The sequence below is a fragment of the Uloborus diversus genome, chromosome 4 (assembly GCF_026930045.1).
Source record: "Uloborus diversus isolate 005 chromosome 4, Udiv.v.3.1, whole genome shotgun sequence".
Taxonomy (NCBI): Eukaryota; Metazoa; Arthropoda; class Arachnida; order Araneae; family Uloboridae; genus Uloborus; species Uloborus diversus.
The window spans coordinates 166,092,685-166,109,347 of NC_072734.1; the positions used below are offsets into that span (position 1 = coordinate 166,092,685).

The window sequence follows — 16,663 nt, forward strand, 5'->3', positions numbered from 1 at the left end:
GGATGGAGAAAATTTCCATCCCCTTCAACCTCATATCCGTATTGTGGAAACGGCGATGGCTGGTGATGCCATCTTTCAATGTTAAAACAGTTACCATTGAATTGTGTTAAATAAAATGACATACCGACTGGGCTCCCCTTTGTAAATGACTGTGAACTTCTTACTGTGAATGCCAATAAGCTGAAAGTACATCTCAAAAAAAAAAGTGTACAAAAGTTATGTTTTATTTACTATGTTTACAATGGTTTATAGAATTTAGAACTCAAATGAAAGAATAAAGTTTTTAAGAAAATAATTAAAGTAGCATAAAAGTTGGTTTCTACTTCTAGTCATTTACATGATTTATATCCATCACAATACGATGTATGTATGAAATTAATTGGCACATGTGTAACAGTAAGTTAACACACATTTTGATTTTTCTATATATTTCAATAATTTGATGTTTGAAAACAGTAAATACGTTTATCTCATCTTTGTAAAAAGAAACTAATAGAAAGTTAATTTCTTTAAGGGTATTACTTTATAGGGGGAAAAGAACAATGTTAATACTAGGTTGCTAAGTTTTCGAACAGTATAGAGTACTAATTTTTTTTGATCTATTACAAAACTAGGTGCTTGTTTTGAGAGAAAAATTACCTTCCACATTGAGGGCACTGTTCTGGTCTTGTTTCATTCATCTGAAGAACTAGTTTATTTGCAGCAGCATCATACTTGCACTTGATAGTTAAGACCAGATTACAAAGCTGATTTACTGTGAACAAAAAGATAATGTTAATACCAAAGAAAAAAAAATCAGTGAGTTTGTCATGCATAAATGCTACAAAAAATAAAATGTTTATCTTAATAGGATGAAATAATACATTATTAACAATCTTATAAAGCCAAAACTAAAAATTGATCTGCATACATGTAATGAAAGACTAAAGAAATCTTTTTCTCGTTGTTTAAAATGAGAACTCTAAAACAGTCAAAAAGGCATTTAGACAGATCGCAAAAAATTTTAATATGCAATAGCTCAACGTGAACAAATTTAAAAAAAAAAGAATCTTTAGCATTGAAAATCTGAGAAATATCAAGTTGTTACAAAATGGCACCATTCAATGTTTTTCCTCATTTTCTGCTATTTTGAAAAAAAAAAAAAAACATTTTTTCAAAAGTAATTTAAAACAAAATGCGTCTTCTTCGTAAAAACCAAGCATTATAAATCATCAATAATCTTAACACCCAATGCTGCTAGAAAAAATCAGTTTGAAAGTTTCACTTAAAAAAAGTTTTATCATATACTTGGTGGCAACATACATAACACACAACTTAGAAATTTAGCTTTTTAAAGCTGTTTATTTGTGAATCATAATTGGAAAATGGAAAAAAAATTGACCTTCTCTTCACTACAGCTGTTGAGTTATTTTGTTTTAACTGTATTAGAAAAATAGTTTTCAGATAATTTTCAAGCAAAATAAATATACCTTGTGCATTCAATTCATAAGTTTCTCCTGGTCTTAATGTGCCATATTTGCAAAGAGCTTGGTTATAAAGAATTCCACCATATCTAAGCCAATCTTGGGGAATTTGCCATTCACATAATGACTCACAAAATGTGCAGCGGTAGAGACGTCCTTCTTCTACAGCTGATCTCGTCCTTGCTATGATAGCTGACAAATCTGCATTTGGAAAAACTGCAAGAAATATTTTACATCATTAAAGCACTGCATTAAAGTTTACAGACTTTTAAAGACATAGAGTGAGAAAAAATTATTAGAAAAGATAAATAGGATTTATTATACAAAATATATTATAATTTTTACTATCATGAGCCTTCAAGGGTGTGTTTGCAATATTTATATCTTTGCTGTGGTATTATTCTAAATGTGCTTTATGCACCACAGCCAAGACATTCAATAAATATTTAGATAATGAAAAAAAAAAAACATCTGTTTGTCAAAACATTTTTTATATTTTGAGGACTGCAGATACACACTATTTCTTGAGAAAATAAAATCTTTATATAAAATTTTTAAAAAAATCTATTTTACTCAAACATAAATTCCTTCAAAACATCAATGAAACACGGTTGGCAAGGTTTGGACACATTGGAAGAAACTAGAAAATTCTTGGTTATAATTTAATTGTTTAATACTATATTGGCACAATTGCCTAAAACTATATTTTATTGCAAAATTCTGCTCTTTTGGAATTGCTTTTCAATGTTTATAAAAACTAAAGAAAGGGAATTTTAACAGTGAAAAATAAATATTTGATGAGAAGTTTTGACAACTATCAGAACTTTGAAACACTTTGACCTCCGCCACAAAAAGCTCTCAATTTCAGTTCTTATTTTAGACATTTTTTAAAAAAGTAACTTTAAAAAAAATTCATTAAGATAAGTCCTGCTTGCTCCATAAACCAAACTAAGTTTTCATGCTCCTTTTTTTTTCCTCTCTTCTCTCTGTGAAAATAATGTACATTATAAAAATTTAAAAAAAAAAACTTACAATTTTGACATAAATTATGCTTGAAATCATACACTAGGGATGGATGCACTCCACTTTTTTCACAAAACAAAACTTCCATAGCGCCGACTAAACGATGAATATATGCATCACTTAGAGGTCTTCCACCACCTATGGTACAGTTTCCATTTTCAAATTCTATGTACCGGCCACTTAAGTTTTGAGGAAGTCCCCAAACTGTTGGGACCAAAGCAGAAGGAAGGACAGGAAGTGGTCCTAATGTGGAAAAGAATAAATTAAAGCATGTTTAACTTTTAAACGCATAATTAAGCTTACCCAATAAATAATTTCATACATAAATAAATTCAACAAACACTTTAAGTTGGTCAAGGTATTAAAATACAAAAGTGGCAACAAGAAACAGACTCTGGGCTTAGCTAGGCCAGTCAAGTCATGGATACTCAATGCAGATCAAGAGCCCTTTTAAAACTATTTGTAGTAACAGCTGTTTTCATAAACTATTCCAAATGTCTACAACAGTGTTAAAGCAGTATTTTTGGTGGTTTTAAAAATTCATTCAAAATTTGCTTGGCGGCTTGAGATTTGAAAAACTTAAACAATGACCCCAGGTTTAGCTATCTGTGTAGAAATTTAGCTCCTGAACATCTTCCATTTTAATAAATTTAAATACCTGGATCATGTCCCCTCTTACTCCTTTGGGCAAGAAAATACATATTAAACATTCTATATTTTAAGTCTTAGATCACAAGCTAAATTTGATAGCCCCTTACTACCCAAGCAGCCCTTCTTTGAATTCTGTCCAATAAGCCCTTTTTACCCTTCTTAAGTTATGCAGACCAAAAATGAACAGCACACTCTAAAAGATATCTTACCAAAGTTCTGGTTAAAAGTAGAACTTCCTTAGCATATGGTGAAATAGACTAGATCTGTTAATATAACCCAACATTCTGTTGCTTTGTTACTTACAGTACTGCATTGCTGACTAACTGTCTGATAAAATCCTGTCTAATAAAGACAACAAGATCAACACTTGTTTCTTCTCTCATGAGGGATCCCTGTAAATTAATAGGTTGCATGCTTATTCCCAGGGCCGGATTTAGGGGAGGGCAGCTTAGAGGCTACTGCCCAGAGGGCCTCCACAACAAATGGGCCCCCACAATAAAATTTTTTTACAAAATATCCTAACTTTCACGGGTCGAAAATATCGGATATATACATATGTATCAAAATATTCATTGATATATATCAAAGTATCGGATATTTTCGAAAACATGATCTTTTCGAACCCTGATTAGGGGCCTTCACTCCTTCATTTCCCGGGGCCTCCACACATCCAAATACGGCCCTGCTTATTCCCATGACATTTTCCAACAGTGAAGAACTATCCCACTTACGGTCTGTCATTCACGAGAAAAGCTCCCGCTGTTAAATCTGAACCCAGCTACTGCCATACAAACGGACTTCGTTCATTTTCTGCGAAGATTAGCAAGAGGGGTTTTTGGCGGCATTTCCCCACTCCTTCTCTCATACGGGTTTTTCCAACATTAAGCTTGCCTCTGGGAAGATGAGATACACCTCATTGTTATAGCAACAGACAGGCCAAGACATATCGGCGGGGGCTTTTCTTGTGATGACCGGACAGTAACTACCCATTCAGAAATCTGATCTAAATTATTTTGAAGCTTCTTCACTTGCATTTTGCTCCTTTGCTGTCAACAATCCTCATAACCCTATGACATCATTCTGCAAAAATATTAATGCTTTAAGTGTCAAGGGCTTTTAGGGAAATGGGCAGCCCTGAATTATCAGTCTTTTTCATTTTTCAACATATTTACACTGGTTGTTTGTTTCACATTCATGTGTAAACATTAACAATAACTCTCATTTGTTGAAAAGATTGCAGGTTGAAAATTTTAAGTTAAAAAATGAACATACTATTTTTGATTCCAACTAATGGAATGTAATGGTTATGGCTGAAACTGCTCCAGGCTATACAAATTGGCTTGTTCAGCGAACCATCTTTGCTTTTACAATCATCAGGATCGACTAAACATGGAAGAAATATAGCTAAAAAAGAAAACATTTATAAGTACTATAAAGGACAACTAACGCAACTTCCAAACAACTATTGCATAAAAACATATCAAAAAATATTTACACAACTAAATGCACCATAAAAACAGCTATTTCATTGTTTATCTCTTTATAGTAAATAAAAGTAAGGTTTCAAAGAAATTCTGGAAGGAAGTCTGTGGCGGGCCTGCGTCCAGGAGAACCCATATCACCTACAGACTTATTTTGTACAAAATTACTTCGAGCCCCGCAGATGTGCACCTGGGGGTTTTTTTTTTTAATTTAAATTAGTTTTTTCATAATTATATTTTTAAGCTCAAATTCTGTGTAAATTGTCTATTATTGCCTATTAAAGGGGTGAAAAATTACTTGCACATATTAATATTATATATTGTTGGAAACGGTAGAATTTTCCATGTTCTACTCAATTTGTTTCAATGCTCTAACTTAAATATGACAGGAGTTATTTGCGTTTTTAGCTCGAACTTTTTTAGGCTTAGCTAAAATTTAGGCACTACTTTCTTCATTAAAACTATCAGTAAAAAGCAGGGTTTGGGACTTTTTTTAAAAAATCAAAAAAGTTGGATTTTTTTTTATTTAAATCAGATTATTTTTATTTATTTTTTTAATCTTCAAAAATTTGTAGACATTAATTGCTTTTACATTTATAAACATAATATAGTTCACACAATATATGAAAAAGTAACTTTTTAGCTATTTTCACTTCATGGTACGTAGTAGCTTTTTTTTTTTTTTTTTTTTTTTGATATAGAATAGCTGTGATACAAATGCATGAGATTCAAATTAAGTTTAACATTTACCCCCACCCCCAGCTACAACCACAAATCCTTCAATTATAATTTAAGGACACAGTGGTACCTCTACTTCCTAGAATTATATCTTTCGTACTTTTTAAAAGAAAAATTTGGCAGTTTTCTAAGTTTTCAGTGTAGAGCCAAAAAAAGTTCTAAAATGGAAAAGTTCTAAATGGAAGTGTTCAATTGGGATAAAGAAGGCAAAAAACCTTGAAAATAAAGCAATCTGAACTATTGAATCCATTCAGTTTACTCTTAAAATTAGGATAAGTTCTCTAAATATTCAACAAATATTTAAGATTTTTTGTTTTATGCTTTGCTTAATACAAATGGAGATAAGGTTTCCATCATCATGTTTGTTTTTAATGTTAAAATAATATGTTGAATAATTACTTTTCTTAACTTTATTAGTCATGGTGTACATGAAAAACTGCTAATTTATATTTGTTCTGAACTTATTTTGGAATAAAAGCAATATTGCATGAGCCTGAAAAATCTGTTACACACACAGAAGGAGGGCTCTATAAGTTTTGCCAGTTGAAGTTAAGATTGTATAATGCAGTATACTAAAATATAGAGCAACACATTGTAAAAATGCAAAATTCATTTATAAAAAATCTAATTTTAATCAATGATTTTATTTAAAAAATAACTTAATTCAAATCAATTGATTTAAATGAATGACATTTTTTTAAAAAATCACTTGATTTAAATCAAGTTTATTTAAATCAACGAACCCTGGTAAAAAGCGAAGGAATTGCCAGTTTTCTTTTTGACACCACTGAAAAGATCGGCTTTTTTTACTCCAGATCTAACTGTACTTATGGTCGAAAAATTTAGCTTCTATCTCCAAAGAAAAAAGTTACAAGCAGTTTTAATCAAGTTCTTAAAATCTCATTTCTATTAAATTGATATTTTATTTGGCATTGCCATAGTTACGTCTTTTCGATTCTTTTTTTTTTTCTTCTTCTTTCTTATTCACAAATTTGAAGGGTTTCGATTTTAAAGGAAAATCTTAGGCTCAACTCAATTCAAGCTAAAGAGCAAAATACATTACTAGAGACCACGAATATGAAAGCGACTTTTCAAACGTACTAAACTGTAGTTTCGCAATGCCTTACGGCTCTGCAAGTTGGTACCAGTTGTTTTGAAACCCGGGGAAGGGATGCTTTTTGCTCCAAAGGGAGCTCATAATTTGTTTTTAATCTGTTTTTTTTTTTCTAATATACCATTTAAATCTTTGTGAATCAATTAAGATTGCGAAGCCATCTTCGGGGGTTGGTGAGCGACAGCGAGCAGGGGGCAGAGGCCCCTAGTTAAAAAAAAAAATAATGAAATAATAAAGAATTTTGAAATGCTTACCAGAATAATCAGCACTCTTTTTCATGCATTCATATGAATCTAACAGAATAATAGGTCTTCTTAAAATATTAGCAAAACCAAATATATGAATGTTTCTCAAACCATGAAATTCCCCTTCTGGCGGCTTGAAATCAGGATCACATTCATTTATTATTGAATCCCATTCATCACTATCAACAAAATCTTTAAACAGCTCCTAACAAAATATACAGGTATTCAAATAAATTCTACAGACAAAAAGAGAAAAACAAGTAATAAAACAAATTTACAGCTTATCTATATATATAAAAATGGAGTTTGGTAAATTTGTTCCCTAAGATCTCAGAACCTACAAGGCAGATTTGGCTGGAACTGTCACCGTTTGTTCAGTTTGGTACTGGGAAGGTTTATAGACCAGTTCGAAAAAAATCCGATTGATAGTTCCCTTCTATTCCAATTTTTGTCCCAATTTTCGCATAAATGCCCCAATATGGGGGTGGAAAAAAACGTGCACATACTAACATTATATGTCCATCGAAAGCGCCAATTTTTCTGCTGAAGATAGCATCTGTTCGAAGTTTCTAAGTTGTATAAAAAACGAGTTATGAGCTTTTTTGTTCCCTGTTCGAAGGCTTTCATCAACCCAAGTCATTATTTAGTGTGTCATCTCAACTCCCAAGAACTGTTGTATTGTTGAATATTTTTGCGTTTCATCTGACTTTTTGAGGCTTTTCTCAAGTCAAATTTTAAAGTAACGTTTTTCCACAAGATTGGCTAAAAATAAATGGATTTGGCTGATCATTTTACTTTTAAATGGAACTTATGTAATTAATGGTTTATTATTATTATTTATGCTGATTGGACACTTGTTCGCCAGAATTTTTTCAGAAAGATTTCAGTAGCTGATGCATTTGGCAGTTTTTTCTACTGTCGCTGTTTTTGAGCCCACAGACTACGTAATAATATTTCTCAGCTTTCACCATATAAACAAAATATCGCCAATCAAAGATACTTTAACAAAAAAAAAAAAATACTGTGCAAAATAATTCAACAACTAAATTAGCCAAATCCATAAACCGCACAAAAACTTCCATTAATTTTTCTTTTTGCACGATTTCAAACAATCGCCAAATTTTACTACTTATTTTGGAAACATTTCGGATGAAACCATTTAGCGCCATTTTTTTCACCAACAGTATCTCAGCATCTGGCAACAATATTTCTATAATAAAAACTAATAAGGAGGGGGAGTATTATCGAAAGAGTCCCAAAATGATTCTCGCAAATTTGGTAAGATTTTAAACCGCACCAAGTGTTCACAAAAATTGAAATTTCCCAAAATAACTAAAGCAAGTGTAAGGGGAACACGGGCGGCTACATTTTTTAAAACGGTTCGTACATCAATAACCATACAGAGAAGGTTTTAGATTTTAAAAAAAAGTACTAACAGATAAATCTTTTTAAACATGTAAAGTTTAATTTCATATTTCGGAAATTCTTCGAATTTGTATATGCTTAAATGTTGTGCTTTCGTTTCAAATTGAATACTATTTTGTTCTTTATACTTATTGCTATTTTAGTTTAATGAGTAAGGAAGAAGCTCGATTTTTAATCACGTCAAAAAGGTTTGTTTTAAATTCTTTCACTTAAAACAGCAAACAAGGGCAAGTAACGATTGTCTCTCATAATTATTAGAGACCCAGGCAACGCCGGGTATTTTTGCTAGTATTATTATAAATATTGAAAATGTAACTTCTCAAAAGTGATCACTTGCAGTACTGAGGAAAGTCAGTCATTAAGAGGAGTGATTGACAAAAGAAAAGTCAAAATTAAATTTCGTAAACACATAAGGTGAAATTTAGTGATTCAAGTTTAAAAAAGTGAATAATCAACAAAAAGTCATAGATCAAAACCCAATGGATGTTTTGCAGTCTCCCTGCATCCGTTTCAAAAATTGATTTTTTTTTCATTTAAACACTTCATTGCACTCTATTACAAAATAAAAAATAAAATACTTTTATTTTCGTTAAAAATTCATTAAGTTTAACACATTCCCTAAAGTGTTTACAGATGAGCTTTCAAACGCTATAAAATTAAACTTTCAATGTCAAATTTGTTAGCCTTTATTCTGTTAGGTGATACCACACATGATTTTGTTTTACAATAGACTTTTAAACAAAATTATAAGTTTCATGAAAGTAGAAAAGAATCTGTCTAACAATTAAGACATTAAAAGTAAAAAAAAATAAGCTAAATATAATGAATAATCCCATTAAAATAATTCTCCAACTGAATAAATAATAGAGCTTTAAAGCCTCCAGTAAGATGTAAAATACCTAATTAGCAAATTAAATAAATCCAGAGACCAACAAATATTAAAATACCATTGAAATGTATAAAACAAACTTGGGTGAATGATTTTTCTATTTTGGTTTTTCGCCATGGTAGAAATTTAAGTAGCAAAACCAAGTGATATGTGAAAATAGTTAATTTGAACATTAAAAGTTTTGAATTTTGAAACATTTTAGTAAGTTAATGAACTTAGTTTTAAACAAACTTTGAGTTATTATATCAACATAGTAAGTCAAGAAAAAACCAAGAGAGGAATCATTGAGGAATAGTATTTTTAGAACTGCCGAAGTTAAAGTATTAAAATTAAGGAAACTGAGCAAGAATAAATTTAATGCCAAACATTCAAGTGTGATAAAGATTTTCAAAATACAGGTGGAGATTTCTAAAATTGAGCAAATTACCTGAGATTCTGAAATTTAGTCTACTACTATTATTTTTTAAAGTTTAAAAAGAAATTAAAAAAAAAGACTTTTAGGTTTGAAAAGAAGTGTTTCAAAAGAGACATATAGGTTTTTTTTTTCTTTACAACCAGACTAACAGGAAAATTTAAAACTCTCTGTAAACTAAAACACAGTATACTCCCGATTATCCGTGCTAATCACCGGGCGGCGTAGCACGGATAATCCGAAAAATCATTTTAAGAATATGCAGGGTAACTATTTAAGGGGAAATTTGAAAAAACTTACACAAACTAGGAACTTTTCTTCGAAATTTATTGCTTAAAAAAATCGGTGATGCATTTTTGTTTTCTTTGTTTGTCTAAATTGTTGCGTATGTCCGTACGAACTTTTCTTACTGCAATTATTTCTCCGTAATCGTAACCTCTTTCACTCATATAATATAATAAACGTTCCACAGATCGTAGAGCAGTACTTACAGATCCTTCAAAACGTTTCCGTCATTAACGAATGCCTGAATTTTTGGAACTTGCAAAACTTCTGTTTGAGCTGTTTTTTCCCTTAGTTGCACTTATCGGTCACAAATTCCCTCAAACAACTGCTCTCGTGGAAACCCGAGGATTTCATTGAACTCACTTTTGGAATACCTGACGATAAACTGAAATGTTCACTTCGTTTTTGTACACTTTCCGGACATCGACTATCATTTCCAGGCCACTTGAAACGGCATGCCGTGTAGAGGTACAACAAGCAAACGAACTGTCGTTTTACTTGGTTAAACAACTTAAAATAGCAGGTATTTCGCTTAAAATTGTAAGACAACCGAAAAACAATACATAAAATAGGTAATATATTGTAAATTATTTCCTTATAAAGTGAGAAACAAAAATAAATTAGGTACTCATTAAAATAAAACTACCCTCCTTCCATTCTATGATACAATTTTTGTCCGATATTTTTTTATGTGCCGTGCTAAGCAAACAAGGGGACTTCGCAGTTGGGCTCAAGCTGAGATATTGTATTTTAAAGTGTGGCTCTTCCATATATTTGATTCAGATGTCTTTTTTTTTTAAAGAATTTTTCAAAACAATAGCTCCTGATCAAATGAACCTAAAACATTTTTTTACTAAGTAAAATACGGAACAGAGGACAACTTGGTTATAATATCTCAAATTTGTTCAAAAGGGCTGGTATGACTACTTTTACTAATGTGCTTAGCACGGCCATATGAATAAACTCCAGTTTAATTTTGGTTCAGCTTAAGAAAAACCAATTTAGTTTCGATTTGGACTTAGACTTGATTGCAAAAAATCAAAACTCAATAGCTTTCATTTTCAGACAGTAATAACATTGTATTATTTTCTTCCAAAAAAAAAATCAATCATGTTTGAAAGTCGAAAATTTCAGAAGTTTCAAAGGCAATCTAAAATAGAAAATGTAATTGTTATGATTAGACACACATTACCCAATATTATTGGTTGAGTGACGACTTGACTTATTTCTGAGTTTAACCATGAAAGCCCTCCACTCAGTTATAAAACAAAAAGGTTTTTTCTTCTAATTAATCTTATCTTTATGTGTATTTCTGTCAAGCAGAAAAAGAAGATGAGTAGAGAGCATATATTTTTTAATACTTAACCCTTTATATGTTACAAGAAACACAGAGCTATTAAGAAACCCAAATTTTATTCATAAAAAAATCAAATTTTCCATTTTTCCCCGAAAAAAAAACGGTAAAAAAAGTTTTTTTCCACCACTTCAAAATTTCCGGAAATTTTACATCTATATCCAAGACACTAATCACTGAAAACTCCCCTTTTGGGAAATTTCATTGCTTCAATGAAAATTCCAGAAGACATTTTCTTTGCTGAGGAGTTTAGGAGAAGATATCAAAATTCAGGAGTCTTCCATACGAATGGGGAGAGTTGGCTGCTATGGAAAAGGATTCACTATGAATTGTATTTTAAGGTAACGTTTCAGAAAAGTGTAAAAACTGAAGTATATTACCTTGTATTTCATCAAGTTAGCCTGGAAATGTTTCTTCAAACAACATCTTAATGGGTGCCAAAATAACTCCCTTCCAACCAATGCACGAGAAATTGCATGAACAAGACAATGACCATCTCCATCTGTATAAATTGGGACGAGGCGCTCTTCATTTCCATTAGCTGCTTTAATGAGTTTCAATGTTTCAGCCAAATAAATCATGCTGCCAGTATCATCCCTACCATAACCAGAAATGGATACATGCTCTGGTTCGATTAAAAAAGCTCTGTCGCCAAACAAACTGCAATCGAAAATTTCGCCTTGGTTCATCTCCGTTAGAAGTTTCGCTTTCCCAGTTCCTTTGTCCATCCCATATCTTGTTAACAGCGGGGACAACATTTTGCAGTAAAAGTTAGATAATCCCAGGACTTTTAACATCTCCGACCCGCGAGGCCTATTTAACTGAATTCTTTGAACTATAATATTCGTAAGTAACTCTTTCGGAGATGCAGTTTGCTCCATACTTTTCAGAGAACTGCTTTCTTGCTTTCGTCCACATTTTGCGCAGACAACGAATGGGTCGTTTGTGTTGTAGGTAATCACAGAATTGCAATAATTATCACAGCAAAACCCTTGAGAAATAACAGGATTCTGATTTTCATTCGATAACGACATGTTCAATATTTTAACTTTTCAACGTTTTCAAATAAAATAGTTTTATATTGATGAAATAACAGCGGTTGCTAACTGTTAATACTATGTCATTTTGACGAAAGTAGAAGTAAACAAAAGGTAAATAACAAGAAAAACTTTCTGACAAAGGAGTCAAATCATTGTGAACACGATGTTCCGCTATCTTTCGAGGTTAAAACTATTAAATAAAATCTTGATTTTTCGATCACATTAAAATAGTAATATAACAATTTACATTTTCCTAGAGCAATGCAATTTTACACAACACTGGCCGTGACGAGCAGTAATAAATACACAAGTGATCATTTCACTTCAAATCTTATCGCTGAGCTAAGGAAAACATCTTGACTCTGGAGTAGTAAAGACTAAGCGTTCGAGCCACATAACATCTAGTTTCAGTCATCATGGCTACAGTCCATGTATGAAAATGCAGTTTTATACAAATACAAAACTGACGACCAGCAGCAGGCTCTGGTCCTAGTCAATTTACTATTACCAGTGAAGATCAATGGCCCTCTTAAAACTATCTACTCCCTTGCTCATTATCACCTCTTCCGGTAAGCTGTTCCAAGGTTCCACTACCCTGTTAAAATAATAATTTTTCCTAATATCCATGTTAGCCTGAGATTTAAATAGTTTAAAACACTGAAACTTTGTCCTGTTTTCAGTGCTAAACTTTAGCCCGTATCATCTTTCATTTTCATAAATTTAAACAACTGAATCATGTCCCCTCGGTCTCTTACATTCTTTGCTCAAGACTACATTTTTAGCATTCTAAACCTGGAATCATAGTCTAAATAAGAGTCCATTTATTAGCCTTGTAGCCCGCCTTGGAACCTTTGCCAATACATTAATATCTTTCTCAAGATAAGGCGACCAAAACTGAACAAACTTTTATAGGGACTCTAAACATGGCAAGCTCTAGAGTACTTAATTATTATCTGAAATTTTGTGAGGTTTATATTCCCAACTCCAGAGCTCGAATACGCTACCTTGCGGTGATTAATAATACTAAGGAAAAAGGTAAAATATTCCATTCCACGGGTTTCCTTTGGGGTAAATTACAGGCTTCAGACAGTTTGTGGTGTAATGTAATTTCAGAAGAATGGAAAAGAAAACTTCCCACAAACTCGATGAAAAATTACTGTCATTCACTGAGCGTCAAAGCAAGTTATAAGTTCCAGCATTTGTTTGTTTCATCTTTTTCATCCGTCATTAGATAGTGGCTGTAGCGCCCCCTATTCGAGTTGCGAATTGCAATTTTTGAAGTACAATAATTTAAAGTTTCATGCGGTAAGTTCGAAAAGTACTAATTCGAGCAGCAAATGATCCTGAATTAAAGAACTCTTTCCTAATTTTAGGAGAAAAAGTAGTACTTCGTACTTGAAGTTTTTTCGAAAATGTTTAATGGTAAGTAGATTGTTGCTCTTGTTGAAGGTACAAAATTGGATCGTGTTTCTAATAAACTATTTTAGCTCGTACAAAATCCCATAAAACATTATGTAGAATATTTTGGATTGCGAAACTTTCTACGCAACGATTCATTAAAAACGTGCAAGACTTTTTTGCTTTTGATGAGCTAAGCTTTCATCTTGAAAACAAGTGTTACGATTTGTAAAGACATTAAAATCGATCTTCATCCATAAGAGACGAAAAACGGCTCTCTCAAGCTTTCTCAGAGGACACATCTAATCCTCCGCTTTCCAACAGGAGGAAAAACGATTTTCGGAGTGTCATTGGTGCAGTGTCGATCAAGTCTCTCCTTGTCATATACTCAAGTGCTTAAATTTCGCAGTGCATGAGATTTTAAGAAACCTACATTTTTTTTTTCTGGACTTTTCGGAGATTTTTGATTTTGTGGATATGGTATAGCTAAGCTATTCACAACTCCAATAAACTATAGGGGACACTGCAGACACCGTCCAAATGGCGGATGAAAAAGGTAAAACAAACGCATGCTGTAGTGCATAAAATGCTAGTAAGCAAGGTAATTTTTGGTTGTATGCATTTTTTTTTTTAATTCTTTTGAATTCTTTTGTTTAATTCTTAAGTCCTATGGATATTCTGGTTCACGAAGAAAGAAATGAGAAATCAAGAAGTATTACTAAACGTCAGAAATTAATGCAAAACGTAGTTCGTAGTTCACAAGCAGCCATTTCCACGGTGTTAAATCCGATATTTATATCAATTCTTGACGGAACTACATTGTGACCATAAGACTGACAAGAATAACATTTAATACTAGATAATTTAATTATATTGATTATCAAAAGAGGATTCTCTTTTGATAATCAATCATTCGATTAATTATCAAAAGAGGAAGATGGTACTTCTTTGTTTTGTTTGTCTAGCGCTAACTGTTTTACATTTGCAGCTGAGTTGTTTAGATACTTGCCGAATCGGTTAATTTTAATTATTTCTGTTTCACATGTTCCTAATTTTTGAATTAAATGATTTAATTTAGTCATGCTGAGCAAATCATCAATAAAATTCTCACGGATGTGTGGTGGTGGTTTTCTTTTTAATTTATCTTCCATAATTCTTTAAACTTTTAAATTCTGTAATCTTTCTACCTTTTTAATAAGTGAAATCTCGCCTCTTTGCTTGCACAATACTAAAACTATAACCCTAAACAAATTTTTGGCGAAATTCTTCCGCCAAAATGCAAGCAATAAAGTAAAGTTGGAGCACTATTTTGGTGATTAAAATTCTCAGTTTTGTTTTTGCTAGTTTAAAAAAAAAACGTTCTTTCTCGGTTAGAACATTTTTAATTTCGTTCTGCGATAATATTTTCAATAAATATTTTGCTTAGTGTCCATTCGAATTAAATGCTGCAGGGAAATAAGATTAGTTAAATTAATTATTTTTAAATTAGACGGAGATGAAAGTCTTATTCTTCAGCTAATATTTTCAAATCCTCCTTTCGAGCTTTAAATTATTAAAAAAAAAAAAAAAAAAAACTCATACGTACACAAATTCACACAAAACAATAAAAAAAATTATTTGATAACCTTTTTCCTCTTTCAAAAAAAAAAAAAAAAAGCTTTGAACAGACGAGCATATTCGTTGTTAATTTCATGCCGATCCAGCTCCGATTTAATGTTAATCCAGAGTTTTCTTCTTCATATTTATGCTTTCGATATTTAGGACAAATCAACTCACTTTTTAGAGGGAAATAATGGAAACTAACATTATTTTGAGAAACTCGAGAATACCATTATGGGATAAAACAATTTCTGTTGCTGAAAACAATCTAAGAAACATCCAATGCGTAAATAAATACTGATAACAAATTACCTATGTTTACTTCAACAGACACACGTGGAACGCAATGTTTTACCCTTTTCTGTAATTTTGAAAATCACCGCAAGGTAGCGTATTCGAGCGCTGGAGTCACACATACCATCTGCAATTATTAAAAACAACAACTTGATCTTTCAATGGACCAATATCGGCCAGTGGGTCAAACTAATATGTGTAATTTTCCTATTCAAGAGGGGTGCCCATATGACGCACTCCCTAAATATTACGAAGAACCCTCAAAATCGGTGTCCCCCCCCCCCAAAAAAAAAGAAAAAAAAAATCCCTTGAAACAACCTTCCTAAAAATTTCAATGACGCAGTTTTCACCATGATCCCCCCCTCCCCCACCTTCCTATAGATGGCACCCATGACTATTCAACAAGGCCCAAGGAGCATAAAAGTGTATTTGTCAGTTTTTCCCTAAATCGTAAACAAATTACAAACACGATTTTTTTTTTAATTACACTATTATTGCGACGTCCAGTGTTTTTGAATGGACAATTTTTAATGTAGCAAGTAGGATTCGTTCATTTGACTGTTTGGAATTTAATAATTCTAACGGCAGAGGTCAAGGAAACTTACTCAATAATAAGATAAATAAATACCTTTGTGCTGAATAGTAAAGTCAGAACAAACAACGTAAGTAGAAGCAAATTTACAAATTTGTGCTTCTACTTACGTTGTTTGTTCTGACTTTATTACTCAATAATATTAAACTTTTTAAGAGAAATGTGTTCATGCAGAAGTTTTAGGTATAATCTGAGTTTTGCGGCATCATTTCATTCGGGAAGATTTCGACAATTGTTAAATTGGCGGACGCTCTTCATCTATTGGCGTCAAATGTTTGGCACGAATTGCAGCGCGAGAAATGTTTTTACTTTGCATACGAAAACAAAGAGTAGGGAAATGTATATTTGCAAACAATTGCCACAAAATAGGGGCTGTCCAAGGAATGAAGTCCCGGTTTAAGGTGGGGTTCACGAATTAGTAGCAGTTTGTGACAAGGGATATGACAAGAGGAGCATACAAATGGGGTGAAAGTGACAACAAGCCTTTTTTTTAATAGGAACGTTTTTGAAAAACAGCGTGACATGTGACAACGGGAAGAGGGGGTATAGAGAAGTGAAAACTTTGTGACAAAGGGGGGAGAGGGTCGAAAATGTTGAAAAGTGTGACATCAGTTATGCACCGCCCTTAACCATAAACAAATCACAAAGTCGACCTTTTTA

The 16,663-nt window shown here is 32.2% G+C and overlaps 1 protein-coding gene across 1 annotated transcript in view; it reads right to left on the minus strand.

Annotated features, from left to right (window-relative positions):
* LOC129219774 (deubiquitinating protein VCPIP1-like) overlaps positions 1 to 12,432 on the minus strand; it is a 39,446-nt gene extending 27,014 nt beyond the window's left edge. Inside the window, exons 1-6 of the mRNA XM_054854073.1 lie at positions 11,461 to 12,432; positions 6,725 to 6,920; positions 4,410 to 4,541; positions 2,496 to 2,729; positions 1,470 to 1,679; positions 640 to 754 (exon numbers count right to left, since the gene is read on the minus strand). Coding sequence (XP_054710048.1) covers positions 640 to 754; positions 1,470 to 1,679; positions 2,496 to 2,729; positions 4,410 to 4,541; positions 6,725 to 6,920; positions 11,461 to 12,114 — 1,541 coding nt within the window. The 5' untranslated portion in view covers positions 12,115 to 12,432. The remainder of the gene's footprint in view (positions 1 to 639; positions 755 to 1,469; positions 1,680 to 2,495; positions 2,730 to 4,409; positions 4,542 to 6,724; positions 6,921 to 11,460) is intronic.
* Positions 12,433 to 16,663: the final 4,231 nt, after the last annotated feature.